Source organism: Ranitomeya imitator, chromosome 5, assembly GCF_032444005.1.
Source record: "Ranitomeya imitator isolate aRanImi1 chromosome 5, aRanImi1.pri, whole genome shotgun sequence".
In the NCBI taxonomy this organism is placed as follows: Eukaryota; Metazoa; Chordata; class Amphibia; order Anura; family Dendrobatidae; genus Ranitomeya; species Ranitomeya imitator.
This window is the reverse complement of record NC_091286.1, coordinates 441,928,534-441,952,974: the sequence shown is the minus strand read 5'-3', so window position 1 is coordinate 441,952,974 and position 24,441 is coordinate 441,928,534. Positions and strand designations below refer to the sequence as shown.

The 24,441-nt window shown below is 42.5% G+C and overlaps 1 protein-coding gene across 1 annotated transcript in view; it reads left to right on the top strand.

Annotated features, from left to right (window-relative positions):
• The window catches only part of LOC138638125 (probable cation-transporting ATPase 13A4), a 234,021-nt gene that overhangs the window by 90,723 nt on the left and 118,857 nt on the right, over positions 1 to 24,441 (top strand). The window contains exons 8-10 of the mRNA XM_069727154.1: positions 2,037 to 2,109; positions 4,664 to 4,795; positions 8,594 to 8,764. Of these exons, the coding sequence (XP_069583255.1) occupies positions 2,037 to 2,109; positions 4,664 to 4,795; positions 8,594 to 8,764 (376 nt within the window). The remainder of the gene's footprint in view (positions 1 to 2,036; positions 2,110 to 4,663; positions 4,796 to 8,593; positions 8,765 to 24,441) is intronic.

Sequence of the window (24,441 nt, the reverse complement as noted above, 5' to 3'; positions counted from 1 at the left end):
TGCTAGTATTTTTGAATTTTTGGAGGATCTCTAAACCCTGAATGCACTTGAGCAAACAAATCACCAAGGTCCACTGCTGGCAGATCCCTTTGCGATTTCTAAACAATGTTGTTCCAAATGTGCTTAATGAAAGACAAGTTTTGATACAATGCAGGCCATCGGAGCAAGTTTAGGTCACGCATGCCACTCACAGTAGCATGAGCAACATGCATACTTGCATTGTCATATTGAAAAAGGTTCTAGAATAGGTTGGAGAAATGGCCGTACCGCTGGTTCAATGATTGATTCATTCTGTACTGTAAGTGCAGTCAGATTTCACATACAATGCCTAATGTGTCAGTGTCTGCACAAACCACCAGAAGGCATTTGCACAACCTTGAACTATGAGCCAGATGTCCAGATACAGATGTTCCATAGACCTCATAGACGATCAGCTCGGCATTACTTCGATTTGGTTGTGGAACATGTGGTACATCCATTTCTTCAAATTGTCTGAGCCATTTTCCAACACGTTGCCAGGTCGCTTTGTACTTGTGCTGCCGTGAGCAGCCTGCATGGCCTGAATGCCATCCTGCACATTTGGGACGTCATTGGGCAGAAATTGCAAATAGAGCTGCCAGCACCAGATCTTGATGATTTGAGTTCTCTCTTACATTTAGCGTAGCAGAAGATTCCTCAGACACCTGTCTATCACCACACTGACAACATGCCAAGGCATGCAAGTGCGTGTATTTCTGTCTTTGATGCTGATACTCGATGCTGAATAAATGAAGATCTCTTTAAAAGTTTGTTTACATTTTTCATCATTTACATATCATTCATTACCATGTCTACCAATAATCTGATTTCTATAAATCCTCAATTTTTCCTCCTCGATGCTGCAATTTCAATGTTGAGGAGCAGAGATGAATGGATCTTTTGAAATTCAAAACACAGACTTTGCTGAATTTTCCCACAAAATTTTATTTGCGGCAAATAATTTGCACAAATCACAATACTGGAATGCTTGTAATTGCACAGAAAATATATATAAGGGAGTGGAGAGAGAGACAGAGAAAGAAAACCCCACTGACCATACTGTACTTCAAGAGCTTACACTCCAGAGGAGAGAGAGGACTCCCATAACCATAAGAGCTTACTCTCTCCAAAATAGAGGACCCTGCTGATCAAAAGAGCTTACACCTTATAGGAGAGATAAAGAGAATCCCGCGCATCATATGTTCTTAAGCTCTAAAGGACAAAGAGATTTAGGCTATGTGCACACGTTCAGGATTTCTTGCAGAAATTTCCTGAGAAAAAACTTAAATTTTCTGCAAGAAATCGGCATTCGTTTTTTGCGCGTTTTTACTGCGTTTTTGGTGCATTTTTTTTGCGGATTTTTCCGGACATTTCCCAATGCATTATATAGTGGGAAATCTGCAAAAAAAACCCACAAAATTAATGAACATGCTGCGTTTTTTACCGCAATGCTTTTTTTTCACGGAAAAAAACGCATCATGTGCACAAAAATTGCGGAATTCATTCTAAATGATGGGATGCAAAACGTATGCTTTTTTTTGCATTTTTATAGCTTTTTTATAGCGAAAAAACGCGAACAAAACACTAAAAATCAGCAACGTGTGCACACAGCCTAACCCAGTAATTCTTTAGATGAAAAGCGACTCTTCTGTACAAGTTGTGCTCCTCTGGGAACCGCTGATCTGCGATAGCTCAGGCATTAATCATCACTGTACAAGTTATTATAATCGGTAAAATGTAACAGCTGCAGAGCATTATGGGGAGACCCATGCAATAACACAAACGATGCTAGCTCCCTCTCTGAGGCTGCAGCAATTTGGGAAATGGTTCCAGGCAAGGTTTTTTGGTGAACCGCAAAACAAGTCTCAAGTTTGAATTCTTGTGAAAATGCAAATTTTGGGATATTCAATTCAAACTCAATCCTCCGCGGCTCAATTCAATCATCTCTATTGAGAGGTATATGTGTATAATCTGTGTGTTTACATTGTTATTAATTTTATTAATATACTTTTTATTAGCAATCTGTCAAATTGCACAAGATGGTTTCATCTCATAACAGTATGAAGGTTACTATACTTAACAAAAATGGAGGTGAGTGACATATACCTGATTTTCAACATTTAGCTAAAAAATAAAAGGAAACTCTTTATTCATGTCAAATGTATATATTTTTTTTGTACCAGCTTAAAGAGCACTTTTCATCAGGATGTTATACCACAAACTAATTGCATGTATGTAGGCGATTTAATGCTGGGTAAATCTTTACCTTTCTTATGGAAATCTGTTATGCTGTTTTAGAGAAATCCATTGTTGGAATTGTATGCTAATGAGTTACAAGTGCAGTGGACAGACACTGTACTTACAGCCAGGATTGGACTGAGGTGTCTGGGGCCCACAGTCCAATCCTGGCCCACAGGAGGAATTGACCCTAGGGGCCCACCCTACAGCCATATGCAAATACCTGTAAACTATTTTCCCTGTTACAGTGAAGCATCGACTGTAAAACACAGCGACAACTGCACAACATCTGTGCACCACCATAAATGTGATGTACAATTACGGTAGTTTGCATTAAAGGGGATCTTTGGTTAATACAACTTATCACCAGTCCATAGACTCTACAGTATAAGTGATCATTTAGGTCCGACCATTAGAAACTGCGCCAATCAGAAGAACAGGGAAGTTTTATCCCTGATAGGACACTTGTCCACATTTTAAAGTGCAGCGGCAGGTGAGATGTCTGACCGCAGCTCCATTCATCCTCTTTGGGTCTTCCAGAAAAAAAAGCACAGCACTCGCAGCCACTGAGGGAATGAATGGATCAGTGGTCAAGTTGCACATGACGCTCCATTCTAATGGTGATAAAAGTTCCACATTCTCTTAATTGAGTCCAAGCAGTCAGACCCCCACCAATCAATATGTTATCACTAATTCTAGGGAGAGGTGATTACATTTTTCACAGGAGAAACCCTATAAGTGCATCTTGTTCCATGTATTTAATCTCTATTGGACATATAGAATCTTCTCCTAATTAATAGAGAAGAACAAATGACTGCCATATACAGCACAATCCCCTATACCAAGACCAATACTACCACATACAGGGAAGAAATACCACCACACCATGACTAGACCACATATTACCATCAAATAAAGACCAAAAAATATCACATGCAAGGGACAAATACAGTCACACCAACACCAGAACACATAGTGACCGAATAATACCACATACAAGGAACAAATACCACCACACCATGACCAGACCACATAGTGACTGAATAACTGCTGCGATTGTCTTGGACCGAGGAAAACGGCCGACAAAAAGTCGGCTGGTGGGAGCGGCCCCATATGGTAACATTGGTCCGAGTGCAATGCGATTTTATCGCATTGCACTCGACCGTATTACGGTCTAGTGTGACCCCGGCCTTAATCCAATATTGCAGCCAGCATGCAGCCAGCGGGTAAGGAAAGGGTGAATCAAACACCTGAAAACTCCGCCCATATAACCGAAAACCGGTCCCGACAAATACAGGTGACAGGTTCCCTTTAAGGCTATGTTCACATGGTGCGTATTTTCCTGGAGTTTTTTAATGCAAATTATATGCCAATTTTTTAATACAAATTATATGCTGCGTTTTCCAGTACCAGCAAAAGCTATGAGATTTCAGACATCTCATGCACACACATTGTTTCTTTTTCCTGACTGAATTGGAAAACTGCAGCATGTCACTTCTTTCAGCTTTTTTGCAACATTTTTTGCAATGTTTTTTCACCCATAGAAAGCATTGAGTAAGAGCAAAGACATGGCAAGAAATGCAGGTATGAGGGTTTATTGCGTTTTTGGTGCAGAAAATTAAGGAACAACAGGCACTAAACTGTAGCAGCTTGAAAAACACTGAAAAAAAAATGCAGCATACTACCTTTTTTTAAGCAGTTTCTTTGCTACCGAGAGCAGGTTTTGTCTGAAAAACGCAGCAAAAACGCAATGTGTGAACATAGCCTTAATGTGACTTTCCGAATTAAGGATAATAAGGCTTAAAATGTATAAAAATGAAGTTATTAAACTTTTTAAAACACTTTATCTTTCAGTGCCTCGGGATAGTAGTTTTTAGTGAGTTAGTGGAATTTTCCACTTTTATTTATTTTTTATACCATAATTGCATTACAATATAGAAAATGAGCCTTACTTATCCTCTGCTGCTCTAGCGCTGCCTCTTCACTGCTACACCGACAAAAAGTGACCGCTTCTGCCAATCACTGAGCTCAATTGTCTTTTTGCAGCATGAAACCTGAGTTGAGTGTTCGGCTACAGAGGTAACATGCTGTAGACATGGTGTCACGAGTCTGTAGCTGTCAGCAAAAACCAAGGAAGCGGTGGTGAGGCGGTGCTGGCGCTGCAGACCTTATGGTTCAATTTGATATTGTTTACTAGAGAATGCCTGTGGTGTAAAAAATTAAAAGCGATGAAACTTTTAACGGTGATGAAGCTTTATAAATAGAAAACCAGAATATCTATTTGTTATTTCTATCTAAACAATATGCTTTAATATTGTATCCTAAAATGTATTGAATAGATACTATTTTGTACCAAAGGTACAATTTCTGCAGTGGAAGTAATGATAGTAATTACATTTTTCTTCAGATGTACAAGAAGTAGAATCTCAGGATTTGGTTCCCGGAGATGTTATTGTTTTAACTGGAAGGAAATTCTATTTGCCCTGTGACTCCATATTAATTACAAGAAGCTGCGTTGTTAATGAAGGAATGCTAACAGGTAAAAATGTCTGCATGGACAGATGCCTTCTTGTTTGCTGTATACTCTACATATAAAACAAAGTACAATGGAAGTAAAAAACAAAGCATAAACTTATGGCTCAGCCCTAGTATTAACTATTGTGCATGTTATGTATCAGGCATCAGGTAGCAACAAGCACAAACTCTCCAGCAATGAGTTACTGTTGAGGATGGAGATAGAGATGAGCAGATAAATATGAGTGGAATTGAATCCTACTCGAATTTTACAAAAATTAGCAATTGCTAGAACGCAGTTTTTTTTTTTAAATCATTCCCATGCATATTCAGCAAATTGGACTGTAAAAGACCATTTCTGAACCATTAAAGGGTATAAAAATATTAAAAAATCTTTGACTCAGCTCTCCGGGCTCTCCATGTCACCAGTCTGGCCCCTGTCATAGCTTCAGATCATCTATGTTTGCGCTGTAATCCCTGAGTCTCTCATACTGGGCAGAGACTTCTGGCTTTGATCAGGGCTCAGGAGAGTACTGTGCAAAATGTCACTCTGTCATGAGCAATCATGCGCAGAACCTTCCTGGACCCTATCAAAGCCAGAAGTCCCAGTTCAGAGTACGAGATACTGGAGTTTCTGAGTCAACAGAAATGATATGAAGGTAAGGAGAGGATCGGATGGGTGATGATGAGGAGACAGGGGGCTGTAAAGGTGAGCACTGTAGTGAGTGTAAGGGAGCATAAGCAAAATGTAGAGCATAATTCAGGACATAATAAGGGACATTAAATTCACAGAGTATAACTTCTCTGAGAATCAAACACCCTGGGAAAAATGCGTGAACAGGTGAACTAGAATTAGCCTAATCCACTCCTCTCTAGTTGGAGACAATTTGGAAAATATTGCACTGCTTTCAATGCTTTTTCTTAATAAGTTTTTTAGGCATGATTTTATTAGACCATTTATTAGCCACTGTGTATGGAGGTCTGTTCTATTATCTAAACTATGGTGAAGGGTTTATTTCAATGTAGTAATTACAGCTCTGCTCAAAAGTTTACATACCCCAGCAGAATTTTTGCTTTCTTGGCCTTTTTTCAGAGAATAAGAATGATCACACCAAAACATTTTCTCCACTCATGGATAGTGGTTGGGTATAGCCATTTATTGTCCAAGTACTGTGTTTTCTCTTTTAAATCATCATAATGAAAACCCAAAACATCCAAATGACCCTGATCAAAAGTTCACATACCTTGGTGATTTTGGCCTAATAACTTGCACAGAAGTTGACACAAATGGGTTTGAATGGCTACTGAAGGTAACATCCCCACCTGTGACCAGTTTGCTTGTAATCAGTGAGTGCATAAAAGCTGGGTGAGCTTCTGGGATCCAGACAGACTCTTGCATCTTTCATCCAGCCACTGACATTTCTGGACTGTGAGTCAAGGGGAAAGCAAAAGAATTGTTAATGGATCTAAAGGAAAAGGTAGTTGAACTGTATAAAACAGGAAATGGATGCAAGAAGATATCCAAGTAATTGCTAATGCCAGTCAGCAGCATTCAAACTATGATAAATGAAAAATGAGGGGCTTTGTAAAAACAAAACGGTTGTCATGTAAACCAACAGAAATGTAATCCACAACTGCCAGGAAAATTGTTCAGGAGTCGAAGAAAAACCCACAAATAACATCAGCTGAAAACTAGCGATGTGGCTGTTTCAAGATGCACAATAAGGAGGAACTTGAAGAAAATTGGGCTGCATGGTCGAGTCGCTAGAAGAAAGCCATTATTGTGCAAATGCCAGAAAGTATCTCACCTACAATATGCAAAACAGCTCAGAGACAAGCCGCAAAACTTCTGGAATAAGGTCATTTGGAGTGGTGAGACTAAAATTGAACTTTTTGGCCACAACCATAAACTGTACATTTGGAGAGGGGTCAACAAGGCGTATGATGAAAGGAACACTATTCCTACTGTAGAGCACGAAGGTGGATCGCTAATGTTTTGGGGATGCGTGAGTTAAAAAGACTCAGGAAACTTGGTCAAAGTTGAAGGAAAGATGAATGCAGCATGTTATCAGCAAATACTGGAGGCAAATTTGCACTCATCAGCCCAGAAGCTGCGCATGGGACGTACTTGGACGTTCCAACATGATCCAAAACACAAGGCCAAGTCAACCTGTCATTGGCTACAGCAGAACAAAGTGAAGATTCTGGAGTGGCCATCTCAGTCCCCTGACTTCAATATCATTGAGCCACTCTGGGGAGATCTCAAGCGCTCAGTTCGTGCTAGACACCCCAGGAATTTACAGCAAGTGGAGGCTTTTTGCCAAGAAGAGTGGACAGATTTTAGCATCTGAGAAAATAAAAAACCTCATCCACAACTACCACAAAAGACTTCAAGCTGTTATTGATATTAGAGGGGCCAATACACGGTATTAAGAAATGGGGTATGTGAAAATTTGATCAGTGTCATTGGGATGTTTTGGGTTCTCATTTTGATTTAAAAAGAGAAAATACAGTAGTTTTACATTAAATGGCTTCACCCAACCACTAACCATGAGTGGAGAAAAAGGTTTGGTGTTATATCATTCATATTTTTTTCTGAAAAAAGGCCAAGAAAGCAAATATTCTGTCGAGGTATGTTAACTTTTGAGCACAACTGTAAATAACTGGCAAAATACATGAATGTCCTTCATTGTGGAAGTGAGGGTGTTCCTAAATACTGTAATTAACCCCTTTACGACCTTTCACGCATATTCAAGGCAAAGGTAGTGTCCCTGAGTTTGATGTGCGCTTCGACGCTGGTCCCAAATCTTTCCACGCACTTGATGGCTAATCTAATGATGGTGGATAGCTCCACCTGTGGCTGTTAAGCCGTTAAATCTCACTGTCAATCACTGAAAATGGGATTTCATACGAGTCAGCCAGAAGCACATCATAAATCCTGCCAAAGTAGTCATGGGTCTGCCGAAGACCCCCGTGCCTGTCATTGTGAATCTCTTGTGAATGCTGGCTTGTGTCTGGCATTCATAGGAGGTCGTAGATTTTGCTATACATAGCAGGGCTGAAGCAGTGCCTTGTATAGTACAGGCGATCGGATAATCGCAAGAGGTGTTTGCATTGACACTCAGCTCTGCTCTATTCTGCACTATGGAGTAGTAAGAGATCAAATGAGATTATGTCTGTGTCCTTACATGTCTCACAGGAAAGACCGGTCTGACCTTCTCTGAAGGCATATTCTTTTTTTTTCTACATGATACCTTATGCTTATAATTGTTCCACGTCATTGAGGTGGAAAAAGTACATGCTCACAGAAACAATTCTATGATAACACCTACTTAGACTTAGCATAAATTATAATAAAAATTTTGTAAGCTAATAGCTCGCAATGGAGATGAGAAATTAAAAAATAAAAAAGTAGATTTATTCAACTCTCCAGCCATTATTTTTTATGATGTGGTAAGTTTGACTTGCTAAAAGTAGTGAAAGGTACTCTTTAAAAGGTGAAAATATATAGGTTATTATCTATAGAGAAATTATTATCTATAGTAAGGTTTTTAATCTAAAGAGAGGTTATTATCTATAGAAAGCTCCAAGGATTTATAATACCAACAACTCTTAGTCAGTCCACTTTGTAGAATTAGTGCATTGTATTACAGTTGGATATTTTATGACAACATGGAAAATATGACAATATCCGAGATGCTAGTTTGTATCTGCATAAGATGTAAAATGTTAGTTTACAGTCAGTTATTTGGCATCAGAAAATGTAATTTGTTCTGGAAGCAATATTTGTATGTTTGTATATAAATATTGCGTTGTATTTTAGGGGAAAGTGTTCCTGTGACTAAGACACCATTGCCAAATGTTGATAATTCCATTCCTTGGAAAATACACAGTGGTGAAGATTACAAGAGACATGTCCTCTTCTGTGGCACAGAGGTCATCCAAACTCAAGCTCCTAATAAACATTTGGTGAAAGCTGTCGTATTAAGAACAGGTATAAGAATATAAGTTAACTATGCTATATTAAGGAGGATATGTGGTGCCCCTGAGGTCTGGTCACCACAGAGGTACTGCACCTCATCCAGAGGTGTAGGACTCCGCACTTGGGTAAGGAGGGGGGCACTAACCAGGACTCCACACCTGCATCCAACACCACAACACTCCAGTCAGGGCGCCTGGGTGAACCCTAAGGGAGGATGGCCTCATCTCAGTCTGGAGAGGGTTACTAGGTAGAGGACATGGGTGGAGTGAGTAGTTAGGGGAGGAGCTAATTAGGAGGGAAAGTTAGGAGATTGTGAGAGGAGCTGAATGGAGTAAGAAGTGCAGGAAAAGGCTCCCTGTCAGAGGGAGCTGGAGAGAGAAAAGGTTGAAGAGAGAGAAGCTCCAGAAGGAAAGAAGGGGTCCTAGGGGCACAGGTAGTGAGCAAACCACCCGTGGGGCTTGCCTCCACGCTGACTATTGCCAGGTGGAGGGACCGGGTTGCAGTGGGGAACTGGCCCACAAGACTAGTGGAGGACTACAAGATTCAGCTAGCCAGCCGGAGGCTGCAGCATCTGCATGTGCTACAGTCACATCCAACACATTCGCTGAAAAGGCAACCACATAGGATCCAGGGGACCAGCAGAGAGTGTACCTGACAAGATCTGAGGTTGCTGAATCGGGACACTGTGTATGAAGGCACAAGGCTGAAGGGTGAGAGCCAGCACAGCAAGACGGCCAGGAAAGGAACATAGAAAGGGGGTTCTGGAAGGTGTACCCAATTTATTAAGAGCTGGCTGGACCACAGACACGGAAGACACAGCACCCAGGCTGGGGACTACAATTAAGAACTGTGAGTAAACATTAAGGGGTTGTCTACTACTCAGACAACCCCTTCTCAATCCCTATTTTTCTCCATAGTAGAATAAAAACACTTATACTCACGTCTGATGCCTTTCCCGTGGTCTTGTGACTGTCTCTCCCGGGAATAACAATGTCATGTGATCCCTGCAGCCAATCTGGTATTTGTTTGTGCTTGAGATTGTGTTGTCAATCAATGAGCACGGGGCAGAGATAGATGTACAAAAAAGTATAAGTAGAGGGAATGTGCAATGAACTTTTCTGCCAGTCAAAAGGGTATATCAAGTATCTTGTTAGCATATTTGAATAAAGAAGAATTTGGGGCAAAACAGAAACAAATTAAAATGCTAAAGGTACAATATTTTTAGGACTTTGTTCTCTAAAATGTGCTGTGTTTTTAATGCTTACAGATTCTCTTTAAAGGGAACCTGTTACATCAGGTAACACTATTAACCTGCAGATATCGGGTTAGTTTGCAGGTTTAGAATGTTAGGAGGGTACCCAATCGCTGGAGTGAAAGAGACTCCCAGGAGAAAATTAATTGTATTCCACTCGGGAGCCACCAGCTTTCAGTCATACAGGCAGGCTAATGCTGCTGCAGTTACCGATCGCACCTTTAAACACGCCCCAGTGCTATGACTGCCAGTCGGGTCAGTTGTGTATTAGTGCAGAACTATCTGTTAGTCAAGTCAAAGTTCCAAGGTGTGCTTTTAGTGTCCGATCACAGTTCTGTGAGCGGTGACTATAGTCGCACCAGCAAACCTATGTAAGAGGAGAAAAGTTCACTTGATCCTGGGTACCGTAGTTTCTGTATGGTGTACAAGAACTTTTCTAGCTAGACTGACCTACTAATTAGCCCTATATCAGCAGGTTAATAGCATTTTTCAATGTGACAGGTTCTGCTGTATATAAATAAATTCGGATTTTCACCTACCATAGCACTAATAAGAGGCAGCTAAGAGTCTGTGGAGAAAGGGGCAATGCTCGATAACTATGTAGAAAAACCAGAACAATAGTGGCGTGTAGATTTTGAAAATACGTGGCTCAGAAGGGGAAAACATTGATAAAAGTGATTGTGGTGATCATTCTTACCAAAATAACAAGGGTAACGGAGATGAAAAATTAAAAACTAAAAAGATGATTTTTTCAGCTCTCCAGCCTTTATTTTTTATGATGTAGTCAATTTGAAATGCTAAAACTAGTGAAAGGCAAAAGTCTGGGCAAAAGACCTAAGGCTTAACACCAAACATAGGTTTGCATTAACCAATTTAGCATTTTCAATCCAACGTCCGATCAGTAAATATTTGCCAATTCATGGTCATTTAACCCCTTGGTGATGGAGCTAATTTGCAGCTTAATGACCGAGCCAATTTTTACAATTCTGACCACTGTCAATTTATGAGATTATAACTCTGGAATGCTTTAAACAATCCCATTGATTCTGAGAATGTTTTTTTCATGACATATTGTACTTCATGGTAGTTGTAAAATTTATTCTATATTACTTGCGTTTATTTATGATAAACATGGAAATATGGTTAAAAAAAATTTTATTTAGCAATTTTCAAACTTTTGAAATTTTGTGCCCTTAAATCAGAGAGATATGTCACACAAAATAGTTAATAAATAACATTTCCCAAATGTCTACTTTACATCAGTACAATAATGGAAAAAAAAAATTAGTTATAAGGGTTAAAAGTTGACTAGTGGCTTCTCATTTTTACAACAAAATTTACAAAACCATTTTTTTAGGGACCATCTCACATTTAAAGTCACTTTGAGGGGTGTACATGACAGAAAATACCCAAACTTGACACCATTCTAAAAACTACACCCCTCAAGGTGCTCAAAACCACATTCAAGAAGTTTATTAACCCTTTATGTGCTTCACAGGAACTGAAGCAATGTGGCAGGAAAAAGTTAACATGTAACTTTTTTTTTACAAACATTTTACTTGAGAACTAATTTTGTTTTATTTTCACAAGTTAAAAAGAGAAAATGAATGACAAAATGTGTTGTGAAATTTCTCCTGAATATGCCGGTACCCCATATGAGGGGGTAAACCATTGCTTGGGAGCTTGGTAGAGAAGGAGCGCCCATTGACTTTTTCAATGCAGAATTGTCTGGAATTGAGATCGGACGCCATGTCACGTTTGTAGAGCCCCTGATGTGCCTAAACAGTGGAAATCCCCCCCAATTGACACCATTTTTAAAGTAGTCCACTAAGGAACTTATGTAGATGTGTGGTGAGCACTTTGAACCCCCAAGTGATTCACAAAAGTTTATAATGTAGAGCCGTAAAAATAAAAAAGTCATATTTTTTTCACAAAAATGATCTTTTCCCCTAAATTTTTATTTTCCCAAGATAACAGGAGAAATTGGACCCCAACAGTTGTTGTGCAATTTCTCCTGAATATGCCGATACCCCATATTTTGGGGTAAGCCACTGTTTTGGCGCATGCCAGAGCTTGGAAGGGAAGGAGCACCGTTTGACTTTTTCAATACAGAATTGGCTGGAATTGAGATCGGACGCCATGTCGCTTTTGGAAAGCCCCTGATGTGCCTAAACAGTGGAAACCCCCCAAACTTGTCATCATTTTGGAAACTAGACCCCTTAAGGAACTTATCTAGATATGTGGTGAGCACTTTGAACCCCCAAGTGCTTCACAGAAGTTTATAACGTAGAGCCATGAAAATAAAAAATCATATTTTTTTCCACAAAAATGATCTTTTCGCCCCCAAATTTTTATTTTTACAAGGGTAACAGGAGAAAAAAGTTGTTATGCAATTTGTTCTGAGTACGCTGATACCCAATATGTGGGGGTAAACCACTGTTTTGGTGCACTGCAGAGCTGTGAAGGATAGGAGCACCGTTTGACTTTTGCAATGCTGAATTGGCTGGAATTGAGATTGGATGCTATGTCGCTTTTGGGAGCCCCTGCTGTGCCTAAACAGTGGGAACCCCCCTCTAGTGACACCATTTTGCAAACTAGACCCCTAAAGGAAATTATCTAGATTTGTGGTGAGCACTTTGAAACCCCAAGTGCTTCACAGAAGTTTATAAGATAGAGCCATGAAAATAAAAAATCTTTTTCTCTTCCTTAAAAATGATTTTTTAGCCCACAATTTTTTATTTTCACAAGGGTAATAGGAGAAATTGGACCCCAAAAGTTGTTGTCTATTTTGTCCTGAGTAGGCTGATACCGCTTATGTAGGGAGTACCACTGTTTGGGCACACATCGGGGCTTGGAAGGGAAGTAGTGACGTTTTAAAATGCTGACTTTGATGGAATAGTCTGTGGGCTTCATGTTGCATTTGCAGAGCCCCTGATGTGCCTAAATAGTTGAAACCCCCCACAAATTACTCCATTTTGGAAACTAGACGCCCCAAGGAGCTTATCTAGATGTGTGGTGAGCACTATGAACCCCCAAGTGCTTCACAGAAGTTTAGAATGCAGAACAAAAAAATCATTTTTTTCCACAAAAATTATCTTTTCGCCTCCAAATTTTTACTTTCACAAGGGTAACAGGAGAAATTGGACCATGAAAGTTGTGCAATTTGTTCTGAGTATGCTGATACCCCATATGTGGGGATGACCACAGTTTGGGCGAATGGCAGAGCTCGGGAGGGAAGGAGCGCCGTTTTGGAATGCAGACTTTGATAAAATGGTCTGCGGGTATCATGTTGCATTTGCAGAGCCCCTGTTTGTCTAGATGTGTGGAGAGCACTTTGAACTCCCAAGTGCTTCACAGAAGTTTATAATGAACAGTTGGGAAAACAAAAAAACATTTTTTCCACAAAAACTATTTTTAGCCCCCAATGTTTTATTTCTGCAAGGGTAACAGGAGAAATTGGACCCCTAAAGTTGTTGTCCAATTTGTTCTGAATACGCTGATGCCCCATATATGGGAGTAAACTACTGTTTGGGCACACGTTGGGGCTCAAAAGGGAAATAGTGATGTTTTGGAATGCAGACTTTGAATGGTCTGCGGTCATCATGTTGAGTTTGCAGAGCTCTGATGCTAGAGAGTCCCTGATGTGCCTAAACACAAGTGACCCCATTTTGGAAACTAGATCTTCCCAAGAAGCTTATCTAGATGTGTGGTAGGCACTTTGAATGCCGCCCTTTAACTACCACTATTAAAAGGTGCATCGGCGGTCATTAACCCCTCTGTGACCTTAGACGTACTATCCCGTCGAGGTGCCCTGGGCTTATCTGACCCTGGACGGGATAGTACGTCATAGCCGATCGGCCGTGCTCACGGGGGGAGCGCGGCCGATCGCGGCCGGGTGTCAGCTGCTTATCGCAGCTGACATCCGGCACTATGTGCCAGGAGCGGTCACGGACCGCCCCCGGCAAATTAACCCCTGGCACACCGCGATCAAAGATGATCGCGATGTGCCGGCGGTGCAGGGAAGCACCGCGCAGGGAGGGGGCTCCCTGCGGGCTTCCCTGAGCCCCCCGCAGCAACGCGATGTGATCGCGTTGCTGCGAGGGTCTCCTCACCTCCCTCCCTGCTCGAGCCCCGGATCCAAGATGGCCGCGGATCCGGGTCCTGCAGGGAGGGAGGTGGCTTCACAGAGCCTGCTCAGAGCAGGCACTGTGAAGGCTGCAGCGCTGCATGTCAGATCAGTGATCTGACAGAGTGCTGTGCAAACTGTCAGATCACTGATCTGTGATGTCCCCCCCTGGGACAAAGTAAAAAAGTTAAAAAAATTTTTTCCAAATGTGTAAAAAAAATTAAAAAAAATATTCCAAAATAATGAAAAAAAAAAAAAAATATTATTCCCATAAATACATTTCTTCATCTAAATAAAAAAAAAAAAACAATAAAAGTACACATATTTAGTATCGCCGCGTCCGTAACGACCCGACCTATAAAACTGTCCCACTAGTTAACCCCTTCAGTAAACACCGTAAGAAAAAAAAAAAAAAAACGAGGCAAAAAACAACGCTTTATTATCATACCGCCGAACAAAAAGTGGAATTACACGCGATCAAAAGGACAGATATAAATAACCATGGTACCGCTGAAAGCGTCATATTGTCCCGCAAAAAAAGAGCCACCATACAGCATCATCAGCAAAAAAATAAAAAAGTTATAGTCCTGAGAATAAAGCGATGCAAAAATAATTATTTTTTCTGTAAAATAGTTTTTATCGTATAAAAGCACCAAACCATAAAAAAATGATATAAATGAGGTATCGCTGTAATCGTACTGACCCGAAGAATAAAACTGATTTATCAATTTTACCAAACGCGGAATGGTATAAACGCCTCCCCCAATAGAAATTCATGAATAGCTGGCTTTTGGTCATTCTTCCTCACAAAAATCGGAATAAAAAGCGATAAAAAAATGTCACGTGCCCAAAAATGTTTTCAATAAAAACGTCAACTCGTCCCGCAAAAAACAAGACCTCACATGACTCTGTGGACCAAAATATGGAAAAATTATAGCTCTCAAAATGTGGTATTGCAAAAAATATTTTTTGCAATAAAAAGGGTCTTTCAGTGTGTGACGGCTGCCAATCATAAAAATCCGCTAAAAAACTCGCTATAAAAGTAAATCAAACCCCCCTTGATCACCCCCTTAGTTAGGGAAAAATAAAAAAAATGTATTTATTTCCATTTTCCCATTAGGGCTAGGGTTAGGGCTAGGGTTAGGGCTAGGGCTAGGGTTAGGGCTAGGGTTAGGGCTAGGGTTAGGGCTAGGGCTAGGGTTAGGGCTAGGGTTAGGGCTAGGGTTAGGGTTAGGGTTAGGGCTAGGGTTAGGGTTAGGGCTAGGGTTAGGGTTAGGGTTAGGGCTAGGGTTAGGGCTAGGGTTAGGGCTAGGGTTAGGGCTAGGGTTAGGGTTAGGGCTAGGGTTAGGGCTAGGGTTAGGGCTAGGGTTAGGGTTAGGGTTGGGGCTACAGTTAGGGTTGGGGCTAAAGTTAGGGTTAGGGTTTAGATTACATTTACAGTTGGGAATAGGGTTGGGATTAGGGTTAGGGGTGTGTCAGGGTTTGAGGTGTGGTTAGGGATACCGTTGGAATTAGGGTTAGGGGTGTGTTTAGATTAGGGTTTCAGTTATAATTGGGGGGTTTCCACTGTTTCGGCACATCAGGGGCTCTCCAAACACGACATGGCGTCCGATCTCAATTCCAGCCAATTCTGCGTTGAAAAAGTAAAACAGTGCTCCTTCCCTTCCGAGCTCTCCTGTGTGCCCAAACAGGGGTTTACCCCAACATATGGGGTATCAGCGTACTCAGGACAAATTGGACAACAACTTTTGTGGACCAATTTCTCCTGTTACCCTTGGGAAAATACAAAACTGGGGGCTAAAAAATAATTTTTGTGGGAAAACAAAAAGATTTTTTATTTTCACGGCTCTGCGTTATAAACTGTAGTGAAACACTTGGGGGTTCAAAGTTCTCACAACACATCTAGATAAGTTCATTGAGGGGTCTAGTTTCCAATATGGGGTCACTTGTGGGGGGTTTCTACTGTTTAGGTACATTAGGGGCTCTGCAAACGCAATGTGACGCCTGCAGACCAATCCATCTAAGTCTGCATTCCAAATGATGCTCCTTCCCTTCCGAGCCCTCCCATGCGCCCAAACGGTGGTTCCCCCCCACATATCGGGTATCAGCGTACTCAGGACAAATTGGACAACAACATTTAGGGTCCAATTTCTCCTGCTAACCTTGGAAAAATACAAAACTGGGGGCTAAATTATAATTTTTGTGGAAAAAAAAAAAATTTTATTTGCATGGCTCTGCGTTATAAACTGTAGTGAAATACTTGGGGGTTCAAAGCTCTCACAACACATCAAGATGAGTTCCTTAGGGGGTCTACTTTCCAAAATGGTGTCACTTGTGGGGAGTTTCTACTGTTTAGGTACATTAGGGGCTCTGCAAACGCAATGTGACGCCTGCAGACCATTCCATCTAAGTCTGCATTCCAAATGGCGCTCCTTCCCTTCCGAACCCTCCCATGCGCCCAAACGGTGGTTCCCCCCCACATATGGGGTATCAGCGTACTCAGGACAAATTGGACAACAACTTTTGGGGTCCAATTTCTCCTGTTACCCTAGGGAAAATACAAAACTGGGGGCTAAAAAATAATTTTTGTGGGAAAAAATTGTTTTATTTTTATGGCTCTGCATTATAAACTTCTGTGAAGCCCTTGGTGGGTCAAAGTGCTCACCACACATCCAGATAAGTTCCTTAGGGGGTCTACTTTCCAAAATGGTGTCACTTGTGGGGGGTTTCAATGTTTAGGCACATCAGTGGCTCTCCAAACGCAACATGGCGTCCCATCTCAATTCCTGTCAATTTTGCATTGAAAAGTCAAACGGCGCTCCTTCCCTTCCGAGCTCTCCCATGCGCCCAAACAGTGGTTTACTGCCACATATGGGGTATCAGCGTACTCGGGACAAATTGGACAACAACTTTTGAGGTCCAATTTCTTCTCTTACCCTTGGAAAAATAAAAAATTGGGGGCAAAAATATAATTTTTGTGAAAAAATATGATTTTTTATTTTTACGGTTCTGCATTATAAACTTCTGTGAAGCACTTGGTGGGTCAAAGTGCTCACCACACCTCTAGATAAGTTCCTTAGGGGGTCTACTTTCCAAAATGGTGTCACTTGTGGGGGGTTTCAATGTTTAGGCACATCAGTGGCTCTCCAAACGCAACATGGCGTCCCATCTCAATTTCTGTCAATTTTGCATTGAAAAGTCAAACTGCGCTCCTTCCCTTCCGAGCTCTCCCATGCGCCCAAACAGTGGTTTACTGCCACATATGGGGTATTAGCGTACTCAGGACAAATTGGACAACAACTTTTGAGGTCCAATTTCTTCTCTTACCCTTGGAAAAATAAAAAATTGGGGGCAAAAATATAATTTTTGTGAAAAAATATGATTTTTTATTTTTACGGTTCTGCATTATAAACTTCTGTGAAGCACTTGGTGGGTCAAAGTGCTCACCACACATCCAGATAAGTTCCTTAGGGGGTCTACTTTCCAAAATGGTGTCACTTGTGGGGGGTTTCAATGTTTAGGCACATCAGTGGCTCTCCAAACGCAACATGGCGTCCCATCTCAATTCCTGTCAATTTTGCATTGAAAAGTCAAATAGTGCTCCTTCCCTTCCGAGCTCTCCCATGCGCCCAAACAGTGGTTTACTGCCACTTATGGGGTATCAGCGTACTCAGGACAAATTGGACAACAACTTTTTGGGTCCAATTTCTCCTGTTACCCTTGGTAAAATAAAACAAATTGGAGCTGAAGTAAATTTTTTGTGTAAAAAAGTTAAATGTTCATTTTTATTTAAACATTCCAAAAATTCCTATTAAACACCTGAAGGGTTAATAAACTTCTTGAATGTGGTTTTGAGCACCTTGAGGGGTGCAGTTTTTAGAATGGTGTCACACTTGGGCATTTTCTATCATATAGACCCCTCAAAATGACTTCAAATGAGACGTGGTCCCTAAAAAAAAATGGTGTTGTAAAAATGAGAAATTGCTGGTCAACTTTTAACCCTTATAACTCCCTAACAAAAAAAAAAATTGGTTCCAAAATTATGCTGATGTAAAGGAGACATGTGGTAAATGTTACTTATTAAGTATTTTGTGTGACATATCTCTGTGATTTAATTGCATAAAAATTCAAAGTTTGAAAATTGCGAAATTTTCAAAATTTTCGCCAAATTTCCATTTTTTTCACAAATAAACGCAGGTACTATCAAAGAAATTTTACCACTATCATGAAGTACAATATGTCACGAGAAAACAATGTCAGAATCACCAGGATCCGTTGAAGCGTTTCGGAGTTATAACCTCATAAAGGGACAGTGGTCAGAATTGTAAAAATTGGCCTGGTCATTAACGTGCAAACCACCCTTGGGGGTAAAGGGGTTAAGGGGTTAATAGCCTGTTTACATAGGCTGTTTCCACTTCAGATACACCCTGAATGATCAATAATGGAACTTTCAGTGCATGTAGGCTGCCATTGTTTTTGGCAGCTCACGTCCAGGGCCGCCATCAGGGCATGACAGCCGTGACTGGCGTATGGGGCCCGGTGAGCAGAGGGGGCCCGCATCAGGCCCCGTCTCATCTGCTCACCGGGCCCCCCCTGCAGGCGCTGCGGGCGGCACACTATTGACGTGCGGGCCCGCGCCCGCACGTCAATAGTTAACAGCCGCCAGCCAGTCTGAGGCTGGCAGCTGAATAGGGCCCCGGCCGCAGTGTGCACTCGCCGGCGTCGCCGGCGTCTGACGTCATTGTCAGCCGCCGGGCCCGGCGAGTGCGTCTGTGTGGAGCCAGGGGGGATCTTCGCCCGGCGCTGGAGCATGGCCAGGTAAGAAGTCGTGTTTTTTTTTTTCTGAGAGCGGCATCCAGGGGGGCCCGGGGGGCAGAATGCTGGACACACAGGGGCAGAAATGCTGGACACAGTGGGGCAGAAATGCTGGAAACAGTGGGGCAGAAATGCTGGACACAGTGGGGCAGAATGCTGGGCACAGTGGGGCAGAATGCTGGACACAGTGGGGCAGAATGCTGGACACAGTGGGGCAGAAATGCTGGACACAGTGGGGCAGAAATGCTGGACACAGTGGGGCAGAATGCTGGACACAGTGGGGCAGAATGCTGGACACAGTGGGGCAGAATGCTGGACACACAGGGGCAGAAATGCTGGACACAGTGGGGCAGAATGCTGGACACACAGGGGCAGAAATGCTGGACACAGTGGGGCAGAATGCTGGACACAGTGGGGCAGAATGCTGGACACAGTGGGGCAGAAATGCTGGACACAGTGGGGCAGAAATGCTGGACACAGTGGGGCAGAAATGCTGGACACAGTGGGGCAGAATGCTGGACACAGTGGGGCAGAATGTTGGAGACAGTGGGGCAGAATGCTGGACACACAGGGGCAGAAATGCTGGACACAGTGGGGCAGAATGCTGGACACAGTGGGGCAGAATGCTGGACACAGTGGGGCAGAAATGCTGGACACAGTGGGGCAGAAATGCTGGACACAGTGGGGCAGAAATGCTGGACACAGTGGGGCAGAATGCTGGACACAGTGGGGCAGAATGTTGGAGACAGTGGGGCAGAATGTTGGAGACAGTGGGGCAGAATGCTGGAGACAGTGGGGCAGAATGCTGGAGACAGTGGGGCAGAATGCTGGAGACAGTGGGGCAGAATGCTGGAGACAGTGGGGCAGAATGCCGGAGACAGTGACAGGGGCAGAAATGCTGGACACAGTGGGGCAGAATGCTGGACACACGGGAAGAAATGCTGGACACACAGTGGGGCAGAATGCTGGACACACAGGGGCAGAAATGCTGGACACAGTGGGGCAGAATGCTGGACACACAGTGGGGCAGAAATGCTGGACACAGTGGGGCAGAAATGCTGGACATAGTGGGGCAGAAATGCTGTACACAGTGGGGCAGAAATGCTGGACACAGTGGGGCAGAAATGCTGGACACAGTGGGGCAGAATGCTGGACACAGTGGGGCAGAATGCTGGACACAGTGGGGCAGAATGCTGGACACAGTGGGGCAGAATGTTGGAGACAGTGGGGCAGAATGTTGGAGACAGTGGGGCAGAATGTTGGAGACAGTGGGGCAGAATGCTGGAGACAGTGGGGCAGAATGCTGGAGACAGTGACAGGGGCAAAATGCTGGAGACAGTGACAGGGGCAGAAATGCTGGACACAGTGGGGCAGAATGCTGGACACAGTGACAGGGGCAGAATGCTGGACACAGTGACAGGGGCAGAATGCTGGACACAGGGGCAGACTGTGAGACCCAGGGGCAGTATGCTGGACATTGGGGCAGAATGCGAGACACGGGGCAGAATGGAGATACGGGGCATGATTGGAGACACGGGGCAAGATGAAAGACATGGGGGCATGACTGGAGACAGATGGGGCAGGATTGGAGACAGATGGGGCAGAATTGAGACACAGGGGGCATGATTGGAGACAAGTGTCAGGATTGCAGACATGGGGGCATGGTTGGAGACATAGGGGGCAGAATGGAGACATGGGACATGATTGGAGACACTGGGGGCAGAATTGGAGACAGAGCATGCAGGATCATGGGGCAGGATGGATATGATGGAGACAGATGGGACCGGATGGAGAGATCACATGGGGCGATCATATGGGGCAGGATGGGGAGATCATATGGGGCAGAATGGATACTCATGAGGGCAGGATGGGAGAACATCTGGCTGACGCCAGGAATGAGACACACAGGGCCAGGATGGGGGATATTATTAATACCATAGGGGCTAATTTAGGGATATTATTACTGCAGTGATGTATTTATTTTATTTTTTGAGTATACTGTTTTAAATGGGGGGCGGTCCTGTTACTGTATAGAGTGATACTATGTCACCTTCTTCATGTTCTGTAATGTAGAAGTTGTGAAAAATTAAGTAATGTGTTCTGCAAGCGGAGCTCGAGATAACTGTGTTATTTCCTGCAGAGAGAAGTCCTGGCTGGATGAAATGATGGCGGTCTGTGCTGGATGAAAGATGAAGGACTTCACCTAGAGACGTCACTGGTGAGTCAGTGTGTTACCTATACACTGACACTATACACTGTATACTGTATACAGAGCTCCTGTGTATAATTTCACTAGTGATCACTATATTATCTGTACACAGAAACTGCTTACTAATTACAGATCTCCTGTGTATAATGGCACTTATGGTGATAGTATGGTGCTTTTTTTTAAATTACTGATCAGAATTGTAGTATTCAGTCACTATGTGGTGGTAATATGTGGTCTGGACATGGTGTTGTGGTATTTGTTCCTTGTATGTGATATTATTCGATCCCTGTGGTGGTAATATGTGGTCTGGTCATGGTGTTGTGGTATTTGTTCCTTTTATGTGATATTATTCGATCACTGTGGTGGTAATATGTCATCTGGTCATGGTGTTGTGGTATTTGTTCCTTCCTTCCTTTTAAAAATTGAAAAATAAATAAAAATATACCTAAATTGTATTGCATATTTTAACAAATATTTAATAGGTTACAGCAGAGTAGGGCCCGGCCAAAAGTGTCTACCTTGTTATGGTGGCGGCTTAAAAAATATTTTGGCCAAAACAAAAGCTGCCGGCTATATGTGTGATCTGGTGATGGGAACTGTCAATGTGTGATAGGTGAGAAGTGGAGTTTTTCCAAGAGAGAGCCGTGGGACTGTGGACAGTTCGAGGGGTGGAGCCTGGAGGCGGGGCTGGGTTGGAGCCTGGAGGTGGGGCTGGGGTGGAGCCTGGGCGGAGTCTCAAGGGGGCCCCGAAAATTTTGCCAGTATGGGGCCCCGAAATTTCTAGTGGCAGCCCTGCTCATGTCCATGTGCTGCTGAAAATGATGATCTTTTGTGTAAATTAATGAATGAATGATGATCATTTTTCTCATTCAGAGGATGATTGGCAGCCTGATTAAACTACATGACCATTGTAATCAAGCAGTCCTTTGTTGAAAATTGGTAAATTTTAAGCTTGGGAGCTTTCAGTCTTTATATCTGTTCTTCCATAACTTTTTATTTCTCCATCCATATAGTGGTATGAGAGCTTAATTTTTGCAGGATGAGTTCTAGTTTTGAATGATTTCTTTCACTTTATCATGTAATGAATCAGGAAGAAAATTGTGGTCAAAAGAACACAATTTCTCCATATTTTTTTTTTTTTGTTTTGTATTTGTGCATTCATTATTTGGTAAAATTGGTCTGGTAGTGCAGGGACAGAAAACAGTTATCCTAGCTTTTTTAATCTTTTTTTGGGGTGTTTGACAAATGGTGAAAAAAAATGTGTATCTTGAAAGATTGGAATGTTATCGATGTGATATAAAACATGTTACATTTTTCTTTTCCTTTTTAAACTTTTTTGTATTTTTTTTATTTTTTTCTGTGCTTTTACCACTTTTTTATGTTTACCTGTATTTTTTAGTTCTTTTTGGGCCCTTGAACTAGAATATCACAGTATTGGAGTTCAGTGTGAAAATAACGAGGATGACATTAACAGAGGCCTTCAGCAGAACCCTGACTGCCAAGCAACCCATTGGTTTCTGGCAACTATGTCATAGTGGGCTGATCAGAACCAGTGCAGGTGTGCACCAGCGGTTGCATTAGTTAAATGCTGCTATCAAAGATTGACCGCGGCTTTTAAATTGTTTAATAGCCCCAGGCGGCACTAACTCAGGCTGCTATAGGCAGATGCTGCTATATATAACACAGTGAGCATTTGTCTGGTAAGGTCCAGGTAGGTAGTCATGGCTAACGGTGGCTGCTTTGTCACACATTGTCCCTCCATCACATAAACACATTGTCCCTTCTGTGGTGAACTTGGTTGTCCACTTACTTGTACATCAGGGTTAATACAAGAGAAGATAGTATTCTGCTACAGATGGATCTGGATAAGTTGGAAACTTGGGCTGAAAGGTGGCAGATGAGGTTTAACAATAATAAATGTAAGGTTATACACATGGGAAGAAGGAATCAATATCACCATTACACACTGAATGGGAAACCACTGGGTAAATCTGACACGGAGAAGGACTTGGGGATCCTAGTTAATGATAAACTTACCTGGAGCAGCCAGTGCCAGGCAGCAGCTGCCAAGGCAAACAGGATCATGGGGTGCATTAAAAGAGGTCTGGATACACATGATGAGAGCATTATACTGCCTCTGTACAAATCCCTAGTTAGACCGCACATGGAGTACTGTGTCCAGTTTTGGGCACCGGTGCTCAGGAAGGATATAATGGAACTAGAGAGAGTACAAAGGAGGGCAACAAAATTAATAAAGGGGATGGGAGAACTACAATACCCAGATAGATTAGCGAAATTAGGATTATTTAGTCTAGAAAAAAGATGACTGAGGGGCGATCTAATAACCATGTATAAGTATATAAGGGGACAATACAAATATCTCGCTGAGGATCTGTTTATACCAAGGAAGGTGATGGGGATTCTTTGCGTCTGGAGGAGAGAAGGTTTTTCCACCAACATAGAAGAGGATTCTTTACTGTTAGGGCAGTGAGAATCTGGAATTGCTTGCCTGTGGAGGTGGTGATGGCAAACTCAGTCGAGGGGTTCAAGAGAGGCCTGGATGTCTTCCTGGAGCAGAACAATATTGTATCATACAATTATTAGGTTCTGTAGAAGGACGTAGATCTGGGGATTTATTATGATGGAATATAGGCTGAACTGGATGGACAAATGTCTTTTTTCGGCCTTACTAACTATGTTACTAACTATGTTACTATGTTACTATGTTACCTCGATCCACTGGGGCTTCTTTCCTTTAAGCACCACGTAATGACAGGTAGAGTAGAAATCCAGTTTCAGCAAAACAAGCTTACTCAGCTCGTCCAGTTTAGTCACGGAAACAGCACAAGGTTCTTCACAAGATATCACCATTCTGTTCCCTGTACTGTCCCTCACTTCTCCAGGAATATCGCAGGGTCATACCATTGCCTTCAGTATCGCAGCCTCCTCACTGGTCAGACTAACCCGCTTCAGGAGTTACCTGTCCGCTTCGCATCGGACCTTTAGGGTTGTTCCCACGACGTTAGCTGCTACCATATTGATGCTGCCCTGTATTCCTCCACCACCATGTGACTGTCAGCCCATAGGCCCTGGACGGCTGGGCTCCCCAGCTTGAATGTTACTGGACACAACTGTCCTGTCCTGGCTCCCAGCCTTCTCTGACTAGCTCCAGGAAGCTCCCCAACTACTCCCAGTTGGCCCCTCCTATCTAGCTAAATCTTTTTGATCTAACTTATTTCTATCTTACTTATTGTTCCCCCCAGTGGCTAAATCCTATACTTTCCCTA